Source organism: Malaclemys terrapin, chromosome 19 (genome assembly GCF_027887155.1).
Source record: "Malaclemys terrapin pileata isolate rMalTer1 chromosome 19, rMalTer1.hap1, whole genome shotgun sequence".
NCBI classification, from domain to species: Eukaryota; Metazoa; Chordata; order Testudines; family Emydidae; genus Malaclemys; species Malaclemys terrapin.
This window is the reverse complement of record NC_071523.1, coordinates 10,856,824-10,874,172: the sequence shown is the minus strand read 5'-3', so window position 1 is coordinate 10,874,172 and position 17,349 is coordinate 10,856,824. Positions and strand designations below refer to the sequence as shown.

Genomic DNA, 17,349 nt, shown 5'->3' with positions numbered 1-17,349 from the left:
AGAACAGGCTTTTATTTCCACTCGGTTACTGGTTCGAGTCCAGCACAGGACCTTGTAGGGAAGTTTGCATTGTAGTTAATCAGGGTGGAGTGGATGATGTGTCTTTCTGGGACTGCCACAGAGATAAGGTCTGTCTCATGCAGGTGTCCCAGTAGTAGGGTGACCAGATAGCAAGTGTGAAAAATCAGGACAGAGAGTGGGGAGTAATAGGTGCCTATATAAGAAAAAGCCCCCAAAATCAGGACTGTCCCTATGAAATCGGGGCAGCTCGTCACCCTACCCAGTAGTATCCCATTTTTAAAAGATACTGCAAGTCCTCTAACCATCTCTTGTATTCTTGTTATTAGTAATCATCAGACTTCACATTTTTTCTAGTGCCTTTTGTGGGAAAATCACTGCGGCTTACAGACAAATCACAGCATCCCTGGAAGGCAGGTGCACCGTATTCAATGGATTGCTAAAGGGACGCAGCGTGCCTAAGAGCCCTACCCCAGCTCACCCAGCAAATCAGTGGCAGAGCTAGTGCTAAAACCCTGGAATCTTGGCTAATGATTTACTCTAATAATTAAATAACACTGTTAAAAGAGACCCCTTATTTGAATATAAGCACAAGTACTCTTGTATTCAGATATACTAGATTTAGCAAAAGTGAACACATGTAGCATATGCCAGCACGCATACCGCTGCTGCGGCTCTGACTGCAGGCTTTATTCTGTGCCTGCAGGAGTGTACAAAATCCAGTATTTTCCAGAGATCCTCCTTTTTAAACTGACAGGATACCCTCAGACACAAATACAGAAGGTAGCCATAGGCAGCGAGTTCTATGGGCCCATGGTGCCTGAGCTCCACCAATATTCAGGAATGTGGGCCCGGCACCCCCAGTGTTTGGGCTTATAGTTAATAAGAGCCGTCCTGTCCATAGGATGGACTGGGGCAACTGCTTTGGGGGGGCTCCACACTTCAGGGGGATGCGGGGTCCAGGGCAGCTTAGAGGGTTAGCAGGGGGCCTGGCACCAGCAGCAGCGAGAGACCCCGGCCCGCCCCGCTCCCACTCCGCCCCGCTCCCACTCCACCCCTTCCCCCAAGCCCTGCCTATTCCCGCCCCTGCTCTGCCCCCATTCCACCGCTTACCCCAAGCCCCACCCCACCTCTTTCCGGCTTCTACCCCCTCCCACAAGCAACGCCAGGAGCCGGCAGGGCGGAGGGCGGCAGGCTGGGTTGCTTGCTGCTGCTGGCACCAGGCCCCCCCCCCAGGCCTCCCTAGACCGCAAATCCACCTGAAGTGCAGGGCCCCCAAAGCGTGGGGCCTGAGGCGATTGCCTGGTCAGTCCTATGGACGGGACAACTCTGCTTGGAACTGTTCTGGGCACCACCAAAAATTATAAAAATCTGGTGCCAATGAAGGTGCCAGGTGGAATACACCCACACCCCGTAATTTGCAGGGTTTCGGTTCTAAGATGTTTACTTGCCCTACGTTCTTCATTCTTGGCTGGGGACAGTTTTCGGGATTCAAAACAACTATCTTTGTTGCTGTGTTACTTACATTTCCCACTCTGCTGCCAAGAAATAATAGCAATTAAAAAAAAGAGGCACAGCTTTTGTAGGACCTAAGTAGAGCCCAGCCTGGGTGAGTGCTCTCTGGAGCCAGCACCTTTTGCAGATAGAGAACCTGCAGTGTCTTATCTTTAAAAACTGGAGATTTGTAAAGCGGATCTGGAGATTTGGTGGGGAGGGTTCTGACTCATGATTTTTTGAGGGCTGGGGGTTGGCAAGTTATGCCTGGTAAAGGCCCCTGCGAAGTGGATGTTATGACCCTCATTCATGGATGGGGAAACTGAGGCACAAAGAGGTTTCCCCCCCCCTTTTTTTTTTCTGGTGGTTTTGTTTTTAAACAAGATCAGGCAAGTCTGCTGCCCAAGCAGCTCACCGGAGGGCTTTTACCCCCGGGGCTCACTGAATTCCCACGCTGCTCTCCATGGCCTGCGTGGGCCAGGCCCCGGGGCTGCGGGCAGGAGGGAGGCGGCGCTGCGGAGCAGGGTCCGGCCCTTGGGAGCTCTGGGGGCCGGGGGAAGCCGCTGCCCCCGGCCCGCCGAGCGTCGCGGGCTCCCTGCCGGGGCCCCAGCGGGGAGTCTCCGGCTCTATTCAGTCGTGGGCCCCGCCCCGCCGGTGACGGGCTGAGAGCCGCGCCCGGTTCGAAAGGGGGCGGGAGACGGACAGACCGACCGAGCCAACGGCCGGCAAGAGGCGCGTCCCCCCAGCACAGACAGACGGACACCCGGTAGGACCCCGCCCAGCATAGACAGACAGACAGACAGACAACAACCCCCCCAGCATAGACAGACAGACACACACAACAACCCCCCCGCCCAGCATAGACAGACAGACAGACACACAACAGCAGCCCTTCCCCCAGCACAGACACCTAACAGCTCCCCCCCCCCAGCACAGACAGACGGACACCCGGTAGGACCCCGCCCAGCACAGACAGACAGATACACACAACAACCCCCCCAGCATAGACAGACAGACAGACAGACAGACACACACAACAGCAGCCCTTCCCCCAGCACAGACACCCAACAGCTCCCCCCCCCAGCACAGACAGACGGACACCCGGTAGGACCCCCCCAGCACAGACAGATAGACACACCCAACAGCTCCCTCCCCCGCACCACAGACGGACACCGGTAGGAGCCTCCCCAGCACAGACAGACACACACACACAACCACCCCCCCAGCACAGACACCCAACAGCTCCCCCCCACCACAGATAGACACCGGTAGGAGCCTCCCCCCCCAACACAGACGGACACCCAGTAGGAGTCTTTTCCCCTGCCCCAGCACAGACACACCCACCCAACAGCTCCCCCCGCAGCACAGACACCCAACAGCTCTCCCCCCTTCCCCCTCCAGCACAGACATCCGGTAGGACCCCCCGCCCCAGACAGACAGACACCCGGCGGTATCCCCTCCACAGACAGACATCCCATAACTGCCACCCCCCCAGCACAGACAGACATCTGACAGCTTGCCCCCCTCCTCTCGGGCCCCAGCACAGACAGACAGACAGAGAGAGCAGTAGCCCTCTGCCCCCCAGTACAGATGCACTGAAATACATAGAAAAGAAGAAGACCCAAGGGTGTTAAAAGAGTGAGCGAGAAAGACAGCAGGAGACCAGAGGTGGCTCAGACAGACTGTTCAGCACAGACCCAGGGAGGGAGGGAGACAGACAGGCCCAGGCAGGCTGCTTTTCCAGCAGTGCAGAGGGGTACGTTGAGGCACACACCCAGAGGGGCCTGCCCTATAGGAAGCCAAGGGATAACTTCAGGGATGTGCTGTTAATGGGTAAACCTCATTCTGGTTGATTCAGTGGGATAGCCGGGAACATCTGGATGCTCCCCTGGCCCGTAGGCCTTCCCAGCAGTGTGGGATGTAGGGAGGACATCTGGGACTGTAGCTCTGGAAAAACATCTGGCTGTTATTACAACCACCTGATGTGGTGGTTTTGGTTTCCCATATCGTGGGCCTGCAGTGGGGTATAACCTGCGTTGCTGTGAGAAAGGCCTTTCCGTGAAGCCAGTTTGCAAAGGTTTCCCCCGAACTGTGTAGAGAGCATGGAGAACACAAATAGGCGCTTCAGACGGAAGAAAGAAAACATCCCCCCTCTCCTGAGCAGCTATCTGAAATCAGGTAAGCAACGCCGCTCTGTCTGCTGCGGGGTTTCTAGGGTGCATATCACTGTGTTACCTGGGGACTCTGTCCAGGTAACCTACCAAACTGGGTGTCGGGAAGTGGGGCCCACCACTTTTCATTAGCCCTCCCCAATTGGTTAGCTAATTTATCTGTGCCATCTTGAGGATGTAGCTCTAATTAGACATGGGTCAAAGCTCCTTTTCCATGGACATCTGTAGTCACAATGACAAGCCAGCATCACTAATCATGGGCGATAAGCTTCTTAAAGTGCCTCAGCTGGGGTGCGCTTGCTGCTGGGATTTGGGGCATTAAGTGGACAAAGCTGCAGGTTTGCAGTGAGTTCAGAGAATCAAACACAAAGAGACGTTTGTTCCCGTCCCCGAGGTTCTGGCTGGAGCGAGTGGCATGTCCTGTGGTGGCTATCGGAGTGAGTAACTTCATACAGTAGAGGTGGTTTAGCACAAAAGGAGAGACTATCCCGTGGTTGATATGAACTACACCAGGACGTGCAGCTGGGGGGTTTGGGATGTGTGCCAGAGCGATTTCCTGCTGAGAACAGCTTAGCATGGCTCCTCCAGGCTCGGCCCAAGGAGAGATTTCTCTAACCCAACCGGGTACAGCTTCCAGTGCTGTGGGTGGACCACCACGGGAGCTAGTATGGTTGTTGGCAGGCGGAGTGTGCAAGTCATACCATGCTGCAAGATGATGGGGGGAGAGAGGGTTTGATCGTAACTTAGCAACCATGGCAGACCCGCCCTTTTTCCAGCTCAGCAAAGTAATATTTGTGTGTCTTTCTTAGACTTCGATGGACAATGTTGGGTTTAAAGCCCTTCATGCGCATGGTGGTCTAGAGTGCATTGAGCAATCCGGACATCTCTATTCTGGACTCACTGTTTGACCTTGGGCAAGTCACTGCTCAATGTCTCAGTTTCCTCACCTGTGAAATGTAAAATCTATCACCTTAAATCGCTGTGGATGGGGAAAGAAGCCACTGATCTGATCTAAGTGCTGCATGTTTATTTATTATGTATTTTAACAATAGAGGTCCCCTTTGTTATTGATAACATCTCATAGTATTGAAAGGGAATGAATTTAAAACAATCCAGTTGACTTTGGTTGATTATGCTGTTTGTTTCCTTTCTGTGAACATTGAAAATAGACTGATCAGTTTCACTTTTGTTTCTAGTCAGTTTTGTTTTCCAGTTCCAGTACACTAGCTCAATCCTGCACAACTTAGTTTGCAATTACTTGGGTTTTTTTAAAATCCTGCTTATTGTCATTGGAATTACAACAACAACAAAGGTTTGTAATACTTGTAGGGTTTGTAATACTTGTTTTTATTTCCAAGCCTAAATCTGGGGCTGAGTTTGACCTATGTGTCTGTTAAGCCTTATCTCTTTTCCTAGTCTAGATGTTTTTAAAAACCTTGTTGGCTTTGATCAATGAATCCTGATTTAAAAGTGTTAAACTGCATCTACACTAGGGTCCAAGTGGCATTTCTAAAAGGTTAGCTAACACGTTAGCTAATGTGGATTTACACCATTTTTTTTCTAATCTATGCACGGCCAAATGAGTTGGGGAAAAATAGTTGTTAAAATCTAATCTTGGCCATGTGTTAAGGACGTAGTGCTTGGCAGAAAGAAATGTAATGGGGGTTGGGATAGCATATGTGTCTATATGTGAGAGATCGTTTGCTTGTAGCTTTTAGATTCTCAAACTTAAAAGCAGGCTGATGTGACCCTGTGGTGAGCATTGATGGAAGGGAACACAGCACCTGAAGGGGCTTGTCCCTTTGTGATTCTGGGCCTGTTATTAAACCCCCCTTTTAGCAACACGCTGCTAGCTGTGTGGAAATTCCTGGGATGCAATGAATCCCTTTTTGAAGCGCCAGCGTGCTGTGCTTTGTGATTATGCTTTATGCAAGAATAGGCACTGAGAAGCCAGTGCCACTCTGGAAACTTGTGGAAAGTCTGTTCACTTTTGCGATGCCAGCCCCTAATTAAAATCTTCCCCTTTGCAATATGTTTGAGAACATATGAAAGACAGTGACAGCCGTTCCCAAAGATAATTGGAGTATCAGCGAATGAGTGTCTCCTTCCTGGCTTTGATCAGCTTATTGGCTGAATTTCTGTCTCAGAAGGACCAGCAGCCCATTTGCACAGAGAGAGAGCTGAGGTTGGTAGTTGGCTGTTTAGGCCTTTTTCTGGGAGAAAGAGGATGAAATGTACATAGTCTGGAAATTAAGCCTTAGTGTGTAATACCTGACCAAAGATACATAGTTGGCTTTCGAGCATATTGTTCCGAAACGCTCTTGATATGACAAAGATGATTGGTGTTCATGTCACAGTCAGCTTTGGCTTTTTCCCCAATTCATCGAGTTTGCTGACGAGGGAGGGGTGTGGATGTGAGTATATTTCATAATGTACTTTTCAGCTCACGTTCACTGCCCATTTAAAAAAAGAAGTAACTGTTAGTTAAACTGCTGACTTCAAGCTGTTCCTTCAGTCCCCCCTACTTTTTTCTGATGCTCTGTCGTGTGTGGCTGTAAATGGGTGATCTCCCATCTTAATCAACCAGCAGGCCAGCGAGATGGAGTAGTAGGGACTCCTTATAAGCATTAGAAAGGGGTAAATAGCAACCGTTTCTGCCATTCTTCTTACAGAAGTCAGGGGAATGAAAGCACCCAGCCCCCTAGTTCTGCAGGATCTCAGCAATGGGTATGAGCCGACATCCTGGAGGGGATTTGAACAGAGGCAAGACTGCTAATTAGGGACGTGTGTGCACTGTAGTTCTACTTAAAACATGCTCTGGTCTTGTAATGTAGACAAGACTAAACTGTGATTCCTAAATGTGCTGCAGCCTTGGACTCTTGCCAGACTGTAGCAGGATTTGGGAACCTGGTTAAAACACAGTTCAGTTGCATCCATGCAGCAAGACCGAATTGTACTCTAAACAGCTCAGGGCATTATCAGGTACCCCAGCCCAGGAGGAATTAGTGTGGATGAGAGACCCAAGCCCTGCTGACAAAGATGAGGAAGTGTCCACGCTCCAGTTCAAATCACGTTGTTCAGAACTGTGAAACATGGTTCTTGCTAGAAACGTGTTAGTTTGATGGTAACTGGGCCAATCCATCTACAGACTAGTGTGTGCACCGGCCAGGGGACAACTGTATTCGCATCTTACTAGCAAAAACCTGTCTTTAGTCATGGTTCTGGCTAACACATTCTGAGCTGAAGTGTAACTAGAGCCTTAGCCGTTGGTGGTTGCCAGTGTAAGAATAATAATGCTAGGAGAGATCCCTCTTTCCCTAGGCTCCTGTTGAGATCTCCGACCGTCCCCTCCTGCCCTGCCAGAAGGAAGTGTCTCTCTTTAACAGGAACTCAATAGTGTACATGATATTTTCAGTGCTGGGACTGAGGCTGAGCGGAGAGAACAGGTTCATTCTATGGGGAGTCCCTGAGGTGCGTGGAAAGCTCTTGAGGATGTGGTGATGAATTATTGATGCTCCCTTTAAAAGAACGGTTCTTGGTTTTTGTTTTTTTTTAGAGCACAGAAAAGTCCAGAAGAACGTGAACGTAAATCTGTATTTGGGCACTGGAAGCCGAGCGGAAGCTACTCGTCGCTGGGCCAGTGCTGCTGGGTTCACTGGCTGGGAAGCGGAGCAAGGCAGGAGTGCACCAGCTGTAAAAAGCAAAGGCCCCAGGAAGGGGGATCCCAGCCTGATACAGACTAATCTCTCTTGCCCGTCTCAGCCTTTCAGGGCTGCTACCAACCAGCTCTCCGCCTCCTGCTCCCAGCAGCAAACTAACCTCTACTGCAGGCTGCAGCGGCGCAACTCTGAAAAGGTGGCATGTGGCAATCCCCTGCTGCCTTCATCATCTCCACCCAACGTGGCTCTTCAGCGGAGACGTTCCTGCTTTGACACGGCTGGGGAGAATGTGAGCGCCGACCTCCCAGAGAGGAGCCCGCAGTACAAGAAGAAACCACAGGAGGGGTCTAGGTCTAGCCCCTGGGACCAGTCCTCTGGGCACTGCACCTGCCAGAACCTTCCAGAGGGAGGAAACCGGAGCAATGAGCAACCCATGAAAAAGCAGCAACATGGACTTTTCGCTGCTTATGATGCAGACCATGGGAATCCTTTACTAGCCAGTACAGATTCCCTCTCTCCAGCTGTAGTGCCTGTAATCTCCTCTGCTGGCCTTGTCCCCCACCACAGACCAATGGTATGTCTCTCTCCAGGGAGCTCCAGAGGAAGTGTGAACTCCTGTTGTCCGGGGCCTGCCCTCACCTTGGACGAACTGGGTCCCCCCAACTTGGCCGAATCCCTTCCCAGCTCTGCGGCCCTTCAGTCTCTCTTGCAGTCCTCCAAGACTTCAGCCAGCCTGCACTGCTCAATCCAGAGGCTTAAGCAAGAAGCTGCTTTAATGGGGATATGGAACTCCCTCCCTTTGGAGTCCAGGTCTTCTCCACTAGCTTGCAGGTTGTGCTTTGCCCCTGAGGTCTCTACACCTGCTGTCCTGAGTGTGGGAGAACAGAGCAGTGCTAAGCAGGCTAGAATGAAATGGGGTCCCCCATTTGTTAGGGATTGGGGTCTTGGTTCAGTAACTGGTGATGTGGGGGATGCCGAACCTACCTCTCTCTGTCACAGGTGCAGAAATACTGAATTATTGGCGCAAAGAACCAAAGTTTCAGGTGGAATCTGGCCAGAAACCCTCTGTGCCGGTGCCAGCTCAGTCTACCTGGTTGATACAGACGCAGGTAGTCCCTATGACTGCTCTCCCTACCTCCGGTATAAATCTCAGGCACAGCACACTCCACAAGGGGATGGCATGTTCAGCCATGTAAAAACTCATTTCCCTGAAAAGCCACTTGGAGCGGAAGAGCCCTTTGCCAGAGCGTCACCCTGCTCCGTATGTTGGAGGAAGGCCCGTCCACCCGGCTCAGACCCAGATGGTTTGCAGATGTCGCTGGAGACACAGGAGGGTGGGGCTCCGATGAATGTCAGTGTAGCTGTCTATGGGACTCCAAGGGAAGTGCATCTGAGAGTCCAGTCTCCTTCTGGAGATGCAGGGATCGGTCAAGTCCAGCAGCTTAGTATGGGCTCCATAGACGTCGGCACCTCTGAGCCTCATGGCGAAGACCAGGGAGAGTCGTCAGAGGCATGTGACATCATATTGTCTGCAGCCAGGAGACTAGTCATGGTGAATAACAGGCAGTCTGTGCCTACTCCCAGCTACAGCCCTTTTCGGGTAACAGCCAGGCAAGGTCCCGATGAATATTCTTTGGTTGTCACTGGCATGGATGATGTGAACTCTACCAATGAGGGAGGAAACGAAGAACGCTCCCAGGAGGCCTTCTGCGGTGATCAGGGGCTCAACACTGACCGGGACCAATCTGAGAAGCTTCTTGCAGAAAGGAGCAGCAGGGAACTGCAGAACTGTGGGGAAAGCAGCCAGCTGCAGGACAGGAGACTCGCACGGGTGAGGACCCTGTCAGTGCACAGCATCCAGGTTCTCCTGTACCCTCTTGTGTTCATGTCCACCTTTCGCCAGCAGCAGCTGGAGGTGAAGAATAGAGGTGCTGAGGGAAAGGAGGTGTGGGGATGAGTCTCATGGCCCCGAATGGTGAGAGCCCCCAAGAATAATTGCAGCCATCATTTCCCTTCCCTAAGGGGACAGACCAGTGGTCCATCTGGTCTTGTATCGTATCTCTGACATGGGCCTTAGAGTAAATGTCACCATCTCCCTTTCCCTCTCTCTAGTGTCTTATTCTCAAAGATCAGCTTGTCACCTTTGCATTTTACCTTCCCTGGCTCTGGGGAGGGAAAGCACCATGATGGCTAACTCTGCTGCAGGCATGGCCATGGAGCACAGAGGGCCCAGTTTTCCCACTCTTTCTCATGCTGAAATTAAAAGGAAGCACTTGCAGAGCAAGGTTCTACTCAGCATAGAATGAGCAGGGGCAGCCAGCTAGAACCACCCTGAGCGTTAGAGTTTCCCAACCACAATGGTTGTGTGAGGTTGCGCACCATACTGACCACAGCCTGATTCTTCCACCTGGGGGTTGTGAGTACTTGTGAGACTGGCGCTTATTGCGGCTAATACCAGTGCGTCACTGTCTGCTCTTACCTGTAGGATCCAGAGAACAACTTCTCGCATTTGGAGATGAAGGAGAGAAGGTAAAGGGGGCTTGGGTGGGGGGTTGAGCGGGGAGTTGCCTTGGGAAATGTGTGGCCATGGAACATTTCCTGGGGCTTATGGTTCCAGGGAATGCTCTGCAATACTACCTGGAACATGTAGAGTTGGGAGAGTAGTTAGCCCTTGGAGAATAAATGCATGCAACATGCAGAACTGAGTGTGTTTTAAAAAAAAAAAAAATTGGCACGTCTTTTAGCTTCCACCTTTGGTAGCTACCAGCAGTGGGCCAAAGGCAACCTCGGTTTAATATTCCCCTCTAGCAGTGCAGCTTTGTCAGCTGAACTCATTGCATGGTCAGCAGAGAGCAATCAATGAGCTACGGCCTTGAGACGGGACTTGAACCCACAACCTTTGGGAGAAGAGGGGAGAGCGCCACTAGCTTGGCAATACTTCCGCCTGTGTTTGTGCAGGGCCGTGGCTGAGTACATGATCTGGAAGCTGCTTTGGGGAGGCCTGGGATCACTTAGTCCCTGGGAACGAGAGGACTAGTCAAGTAGATGGAGTCCAGATGACGTGTCTTGGCTGGATTTGACCTTCCTTGCTTCAGTCCCTCGTTTCTGTTTCAGTTCTCAGCTGCTGTGTAATAGGCGACGACTAACCAGGTGTTTCCAAGCCTGGAGCAGCCCCATCCTGAGGAAGAGGACTGCAGCTAGGGAGCTCTGCAGGCAGCAGCTGCTTCGCAAGGGGCTTGGGGCCCTCCAGTGGGCAGTGCAGCTGAGGAAGGTGCAGATGGAGATTGCCCAGCGGAGACACTCCCTGGCCGTGCTGGCCGTCAACTTTCACAGGGTAAGGATGGGCAGGGGACAATAGAGGAGATGCTACCAGGGACCTGTCGCATAGTAAGGAGGGCAGGAGAAGGGAGGGAGGTGGCAGGGGAATTATTGCTCATACACATGATGAGGAAAGGGTGCACAATGCTACATTCAGTGCAGAGTGGATTCGGAGCCGGGGATTCTGATGCAGGCAGGTCTCATCATGGCGCTCCTCTTTCAGTGGAAGGCAGCTGTGGCGAAGCGAAACGAAAGCCAAACCTCCCAGCAGGAGCCAGCGACTCTCACCAAAGAGTCGCCAATCGGTCTTGTCGGGCTGGGGAGAGGTCCAGCTGTGACAGCCCCAGTGTGGTGCCAGCTGACGGCAGGGTCCCCACAGGAAGCTGCGTGGCACAGTAGGTAAGCTGGGATTTTTCTCGTCAATGACTCTTTGTCTTGGATGGTTGCGGGGCTGAAGCTGGAGGCAGAGGAACTCGCTTTAGCAAGATGACCTCAGATGAAGGGAGAGCTGGGGGCACAATCCCTCCCACCTCTGTGGATACAAGAGAAGATTTCCAGGGTGGGAATTTACACTTGCAGCTTCTGAGCACTGGAAGATCCTACCTCAGACTTGTACGCGGTAGCTTTGGTCAAATTTCAGTGCCTCGGACAGAGGGGACAAGAGGGAAACCCTGGGTCATTTCTTGAGTGCAGTTGCTATCCATACGTGTGGAGCAGGGGTTGGTGAGTCAGAATCAGACTCTTCATCAATCCCTGGCAGGAGAATGGACTTAGCAAAGGGAAAGACCTATTTGCTCAGGTTCTATGGTGGAAGAGCTGAATCCAGAAAGATAGAAGCAGCCCTGGCAGAAAGGGAAGCCTTGATTGTAACCCCTCCCCGGGTCTGGGTCTGTGAACTCCCTCTCTGGTAGGCCCTGTGGTTAAACGCAAGTTTGGGCCTCTTTCAGGGTGGAGGCAAACCTGTGGATGCAGCTTCATCGCAGGCAAAGAGCAGACGAGCTCTGTCGACGGGCACAGGCCATCAGGGACCTGAGGCGGCTGGCTGGTAAGCCCTTGCTCCAGAGCGTTCAAACAAATGCAGTTAACCAGTGTGCTCCCAGGCTGGAAGGATGGTGGCATTTCATGAGATTTCTCTGTTGATGTCTAATTACTGCCTTGTCTTTGCCCGGTCAGGACCTGATTCTGTGACGTGCTGGGCCTTGACTCTGGTGGGAGGGGAGGATGCCAGCATCTCATAGGATTGGTCGCCTATTGTTCTGTTTCAATATCTCCTTTGTCTTATCTCCTAGATGAGTTTAGCTTTATAGTGGATGCTCTGACTACAGCAATGTGAGCTTCCTCCCAGCAGTGCCCGGCCATTCCCAGCAGGAGTCCTGCCGGTGGATGTTTGCATTGATGGTGCTAAAATCTTCTAAGCTCTTCTCTTCAGATCTGATTTTTCTCTTCCCCCCCTCCCACCCCCCCGGTCTTGTAACACAGCAGCTTTCAGACTGTGGCGCCTGCAGAAGGAGCTGCTGCACAAAGAGGAGACCAGAGTGCAGGACGCCCGTGCCCTGCTGGAGAAGCAGCAGCTACAGAACATTTTCCGGGCATGGCGTTCACGGAGCTTGGAAACCGAGCGGATTTTGCCACTGCTGACTCGGATCCGGAGAGAGCTGGCCACCCGGTAAGCAAAATGGGACCCATCTTCCTTCTCTTGGGGATGTCGGATTCAGTCTGGAATGTGTTCCATTGTGAAAAGTCAGGCAGCAGCCTGGCAGTGAGAGATGCGACCCAGAGTGACTCTATCCAGGGCCGGCTCCAGGCACCAGCCCACCAAGCATGTGCTCGGGGCGGCGCCTGGAGGGGGGCGGCGTGGTGGGGCGCTCTGGCCAGAGAGCGGGGCCGCGACTGGGCTCGCCGCCCTCCCCCCGGCGCTCTGGCCGGTTGGGGAGAGCGGGGCCCCGGACGGGCTTGCCGCCCTTCCCCCCCGGCGCTCCGGCCGGTCGGGGAGAGCGGAGAGCCCCGGCCGGGTTCGCCACCCTCCTCCTGGCGCTCTGGTCACCGGGGAGAGCGGAGAGCCCCAGCCGGGCTCTCCGCCCTCCTCCCGGCGCTCTGGCCGCTGGGGGCTCTCCGCCCTCCCCCCGGCGTTCTGGCCGCCAGGGAGAGCGGAGAGCCCCGGCCAGGCTCTCCGCCCTCCCCCCGGCGTTCTGGCCGCCAGGGAGAGCGGAGAGCCCCGGCCAGGCTCTCCGCCCTCCCCCCGGCACTCTGGCCGGTTGGGGATTGTGGGCCCACGGCCGGGCTCGGCGCCCTCCCCTGCCGCACTGGCAGAGGAGCGGGGGGGCGGCGTGTGGCTTTTTTGCCTAGGGCGGCAAAAAAGCCAGAGCTGGCCCTGACTCTATCGAATGCTAGACAAAGCCCGTCCCACCTTTAGTGCTCTAAATATTTGAGGATTGAGTCAGTGGTCATGGGGAGGGTGTGGGGACATTGGCTAAAGACAGACCTAGCAGGGACCAATACGGGGCAAGCTCCCTTGCATAACTCAGCCAAGGCACTTCAACCCTGAGCTCTGTGCTCCGCTAGTCCAGTCACCAAATCCGCACCAACCATCAGAATTGTTCCAACCGGCACAGCGAGTCTGTGATGGAGCAAACGGGGAGTAGGAGAGAAGAACCCAACTCCTTTTCCTTTCCTGGCCCAATCGAAGACTCGAACCTGGGTCTCCAGAAGTGAAAAAGGCTGGTACACTAATAGCTCTGGTGTCTCCCTTCACTCGATAGTGCCTCAGCCAGTCCCTTTCTCACAGCACCCACATAAAGACTAAATATGTTGTGTGTATGAATTTAGTGTTGTAGGCTGACGTCTGCCACAACTTACCAAGGCTTGGGGTGGAGTCTCCATCACTGGACATTTTAAAATCAAGATTGGATACTTTTCTCAATGATCTGCTCTAGTTCAAGCAGGAATTAATTCAGGGCAGTCCTATGGCCTGTGTTATACAAGAGGTCAGAGTAGATGATTGCAGTGGTCCCATCTGACCGAATCCTCCGTTTATCCACAGACCAAGTACTGCACAGGCTGTACTGGTGCAAGCTTCCCCTGCACAACCCCACTAAGAGGCCTCACCATTGATCTAGGCAGAGCACATCTAGGGTTGAGAGGATAGTTCAGTCTCCGTGCCTCAGCCGGTTATTGGCTCTTCTGTTGAGACTGTCAATAAGGGGGCTAGTTGCTAGTTACAGTTTGGGCACAGTGGATTCCCGTCCATTGGGAACTGGCCCGAAACCCCCAATTCATTTCATGTAGGCCACCCAATAGCCATCCAATGGTAAGATGTCTTGGTCTGGAGGCAGACCTTGGACCTAGAAGTGGAAGAAGCTTGGTTCGAGGGATTGTGGCATTCTCCCCAGATCCCTACATTACCCAAGCACTCCAAGAATGAATTATGGACAAGAGACTCCTGAATCACAGAAGTTCTATGGCAGAAATAACCAGAGAACCAGCTGTTGCTGCTTGATTTATTTTGTTCTTTGGTCTCCTCAGGTGCTTCAGTGCTTGGAAGCAGTTTGTTGAGCGGAAGGCATTGTGCAGGCAGAATCTGGAGCATCACAGGGCAGGGTCCCTGAGGAAGTGCTTCCAGCAGTGGGTCCTGATGCTGCAGCTCAGAGAAGTGGACAAGATGACAGCTGTGAACTTGTTTATCTTGAGGCAGAGGAGATGCTATGGTGAGGCGTTGAGGGCCTATCTAGTCATCTTCGGATCAAAGATACTGATGTGCTGCTACATTTTCCCCTCCCCATGTGGTGCACTGGAGACTGGATGGAAGCTTATTGCAGGACAGCATGAGTGGAGTCTGCTACACTCAGGATGAAACGTGATACTAATGTGAAATGCCAAATGGGGAAGAGGGTTGTCCCCCTTGGCCAGATTAGTGCTGCTGCAGGAAGATTTGAGACCCCGTTGATAAGCCTAGAAGAAAGCCTGGCAGTAATTTACTTGGAGATCTAGAAAGGAAGCTGTGGGGTGGGGGAGTCAGTGGCTGTCCCCTGCCTCAGGCTGAGTTTCTGAGCACTGAAGAGTCACTCCTGACAAATGGTTTCTCTCTCTCTCTCTCCTGTCTGTCCGTGACCTGTAAAGGACAACAAGCCAGCTCAGCTGCCAGTGGGCCTGTGGTGAAGGAAGATGAAGCTCAGTTATGCTTGGCTGTGAGGAGAAGCCACCTGTGGAAAAGAGGTGGCTCTTTAGATGAACTCTACCAGCGAATGAAGCTCCAGAGGATATTTCTGCTGTGGAAGGCGAGGCTCCATCAGCAACAGCGAGCTAAGTGAGTGTTAGGATCAAATGCTGAGGGAACGCCTTGATTCTTGGGGGTCTAGATTTCCTCTGGGTCCCTCCGTAAGAAATCACTTTGCCTCTCAAATTGCATCTGCTGTAGAGTCTCTCTGTTGCTGGCACGGATGAAATTACATTAAAAAAAATGAACTGCAGGGATCTGTCTAACCTATTGAAAGCCTATAAGGGGCTTATCGTGGTCTCAGTGAGACCTTTTCCAGAGTGGGTCCGTGCATGTGTGCTACCAATGCCAACCAAAGACGGTGCCAGGAGGGGCTCTGGATTGCTGTGCCAGGAGAGGGCACCCTCTAGGAGCGGGGGGAGGAATTGCTGCTGAAGGTGCCTTTGTGGCACTCCCCTGAAATGCGTGTGTGAGGTTTCCTTCTCGTCGATTCTGAATTTTAGAGATTGACACACACAGCTGCGTCATATATCTAGTACAATGGGGAAGATGCCTCCATTGCTGCCCGTGGTACCAGGTATGTCACTGTGTGAAGGGCAAACATTCCAAAGGACAGTTTGTTGGCTCTTCGAGGACCATCACCAGGACCTGCTGCTGCAGTGCAGGGCAGGCCCTGAGTCTGGAAATGAAGGGGTGGAGGCTGGTGGTAGAACCCATCACCCATCGATTCAGAAATCAGCACAGTACAGGCTTCCCCACTTTGCCCCACCAGCGCGTCTCGGTAATCTAGAGAGTGGGGCAGTCTCCATGTTCCACTCAGTCCTCGGTCTCTCTGCTGAGACTGCCAGCACAGGGGCTGATAGGGCGAGTTACCGTGGTGGATTCCATCAGGTGGCTTCCTGGTCAGACCACACCCATGGTAACTCGCCGCTACTGACCTGGGCTGGGTCTAAATGGGTAACCTTGAGGTGAAAGACCCTTTAGGCCAGTCTGCTAAGCCATTATGCAAACTTTTCCTTACCCTCTCGTTCTCCTCCTTAGTTCCTTCTCCCAGGCTTCGGAGCAGCGCCGACTGCGGGACGCTCTGAGGCGGTGGCACCAGAAGACTCTTCAGCTGAACCCTCTTAACTGCAATCCCAGGGCACCTCAGGAGGACCCTCTTGCCTTGCTGGATTCTGAGGAGTCTTCTCTGTCCTCCGGCTTCCACAGCAGCACTCTTGCTCCTCTGGTTTCCCTTGGCCCGTTGGAAAAGGTGAGGGAGTCCTGCTGACAGTCCTCTCTGTGCCGGTGCCCGTGCGCTGCAGGGAAGTTCAGATCCAGCAGGGACCTGAGAATACTTTGAGGCAGTGCTGTCTAGTGGTGACAGCAGTGCACTGGCAGTCTGGAGACCTAGATTATATTTCTGCCACTGACTAGCTGTGCAGCCTTGGGCAAGCCACTGTACCGCTCTGTGCTTCACCTTCACCATGCCAGCGTCACACTGACCCGGTGCCTTTCACCCGAGGATCTCAAAGTGCCCTGCCCAGATGGGTGAATATGATCGTCCTCATTTACAGATGGGGAAAGTGAGGCACAGAAGGGCTCAATGCAGATGAGGTACTGCCTTACGGCACTGAAGTGCTGGGATTTGAACCTAAAGTTTCTGCTTCAACACAGTCCGCACACTAACAAGCTGATCTGCCTTGGTCTTAGACTGGAAGGTTCTGATGCTGGGGAGTCCATGTGCTCAGAGGCAGATACGGTCATGCCAGTCCCCTAAGTGAGGGCTTAGAGGGCAGGCGCAAGGGAGCCGCAGGCTGATGGTGGGTGAGTTCTGCTGTGTACTCACTGCATGGCAGCTAGAAGGCACAGGGTACCGAGCTCCCTGCCAGTTGTGGGAGGGGATACAGGGACCTCTTGGCTTGGCTGCCATGGGAAATGGACTGCAGAGCTGCTGGGCTCTGTTCTACTTACCACCACGGCTGCCAGCCTCTGAGGAGCCATCAGGATGGTAGGCTTTGCTGTACTCACCTGCTGACTACGCAGAGCATTGGGGCAATCCATAGTCAGGGTGGGTAGTAGCTAGTTAGAGGTCTATTTTCCACCAAATGTGTACCCACGTCCCTGGACACAAACTGGCTGAGGAGTGTTCCCTGTGGCAGCAGAGGGATGGCTGCATCTTGGATCTCCCCAAGCTCCGCTGCAAAGAGGAGTGACCGTAGAGCGTGGAGGTCATTAGCAGAGGGATCGTTCTCGGAGCACTAAACTCATAGCCATGTGCTTTCCTCTGACCAGGAGAGCAGCTTCTGTGACAGCAGCCAGAACAGCCTCTCCTCCCTCCTGACCTCCGAGGACACCACACCCCTGTCCCGGTCTGTCTGCTCTCTGCAGCAGCACCGCTGCCCAGCGGTTCCAGCTGAGCTGGTGGGAGAGCTCTGTTTGCAGGCGTCCTCTCCTCCACAGAGTCCTCGAGTCGGGTGAGTTGGATCCTGGAAAG

The 17,349-nt window shown here is 53.1% G+C and overlaps 1 protein-coding gene across 3 annotated transcripts in view; it reads left to right on the top strand.

Moving 5' to 3' along the window:
- Positions 1–3,232: 3,232 nt before the first annotated feature.
- C19H1orf167 (chromosome 19 C1orf167 homolog) overlaps positions 3,233–17,349 on the top strand; it is a 28,151-nt gene continuing 14,034 nt past the window's right edge. For 2 of the 3 annotated variants that reach the window (XR_008442803.1, XM_054009257.1), the window contains exons 1-11: positions 3,233–3,690; positions 7,240–9,173; positions 9,828–9,871; positions 10,457–10,676; positions 10,884–11,059; positions 11,608–11,705; positions 12,140–12,326; positions 14,183–14,364; positions 14,777–14,963; positions 15,915–16,125; positions 17,148–17,329. Coding sequence is in view for 2 of the 3 variants with exons in the window: in XM_054009257.1 (XP_053865232.1) it covers positions 3,615–3,690; positions 7,240–9,173; positions 9,828–9,871; positions 10,457–10,676; positions 10,884–11,059; positions 11,608–11,705; positions 12,140–12,326; positions 14,183–14,364; positions 14,777–14,963; positions 15,915–16,125; positions 17,148–17,329 (3,497 nt within the window). In the remaining variant the exon portion in view is untranslated. The remainder of the gene's footprint in view (positions 3,691–7,239; positions 9,174–9,827; positions 9,872–10,456; positions 10,677–10,883; positions 11,060–11,607; positions 11,706–12,139; positions 12,327–14,182; positions 14,365–14,776; positions 14,964–15,914; positions 16,126–17,147; positions 17,330–17,349) is intronic. The other variant, XM_054009258.1, reaches the window with a different exon arrangement.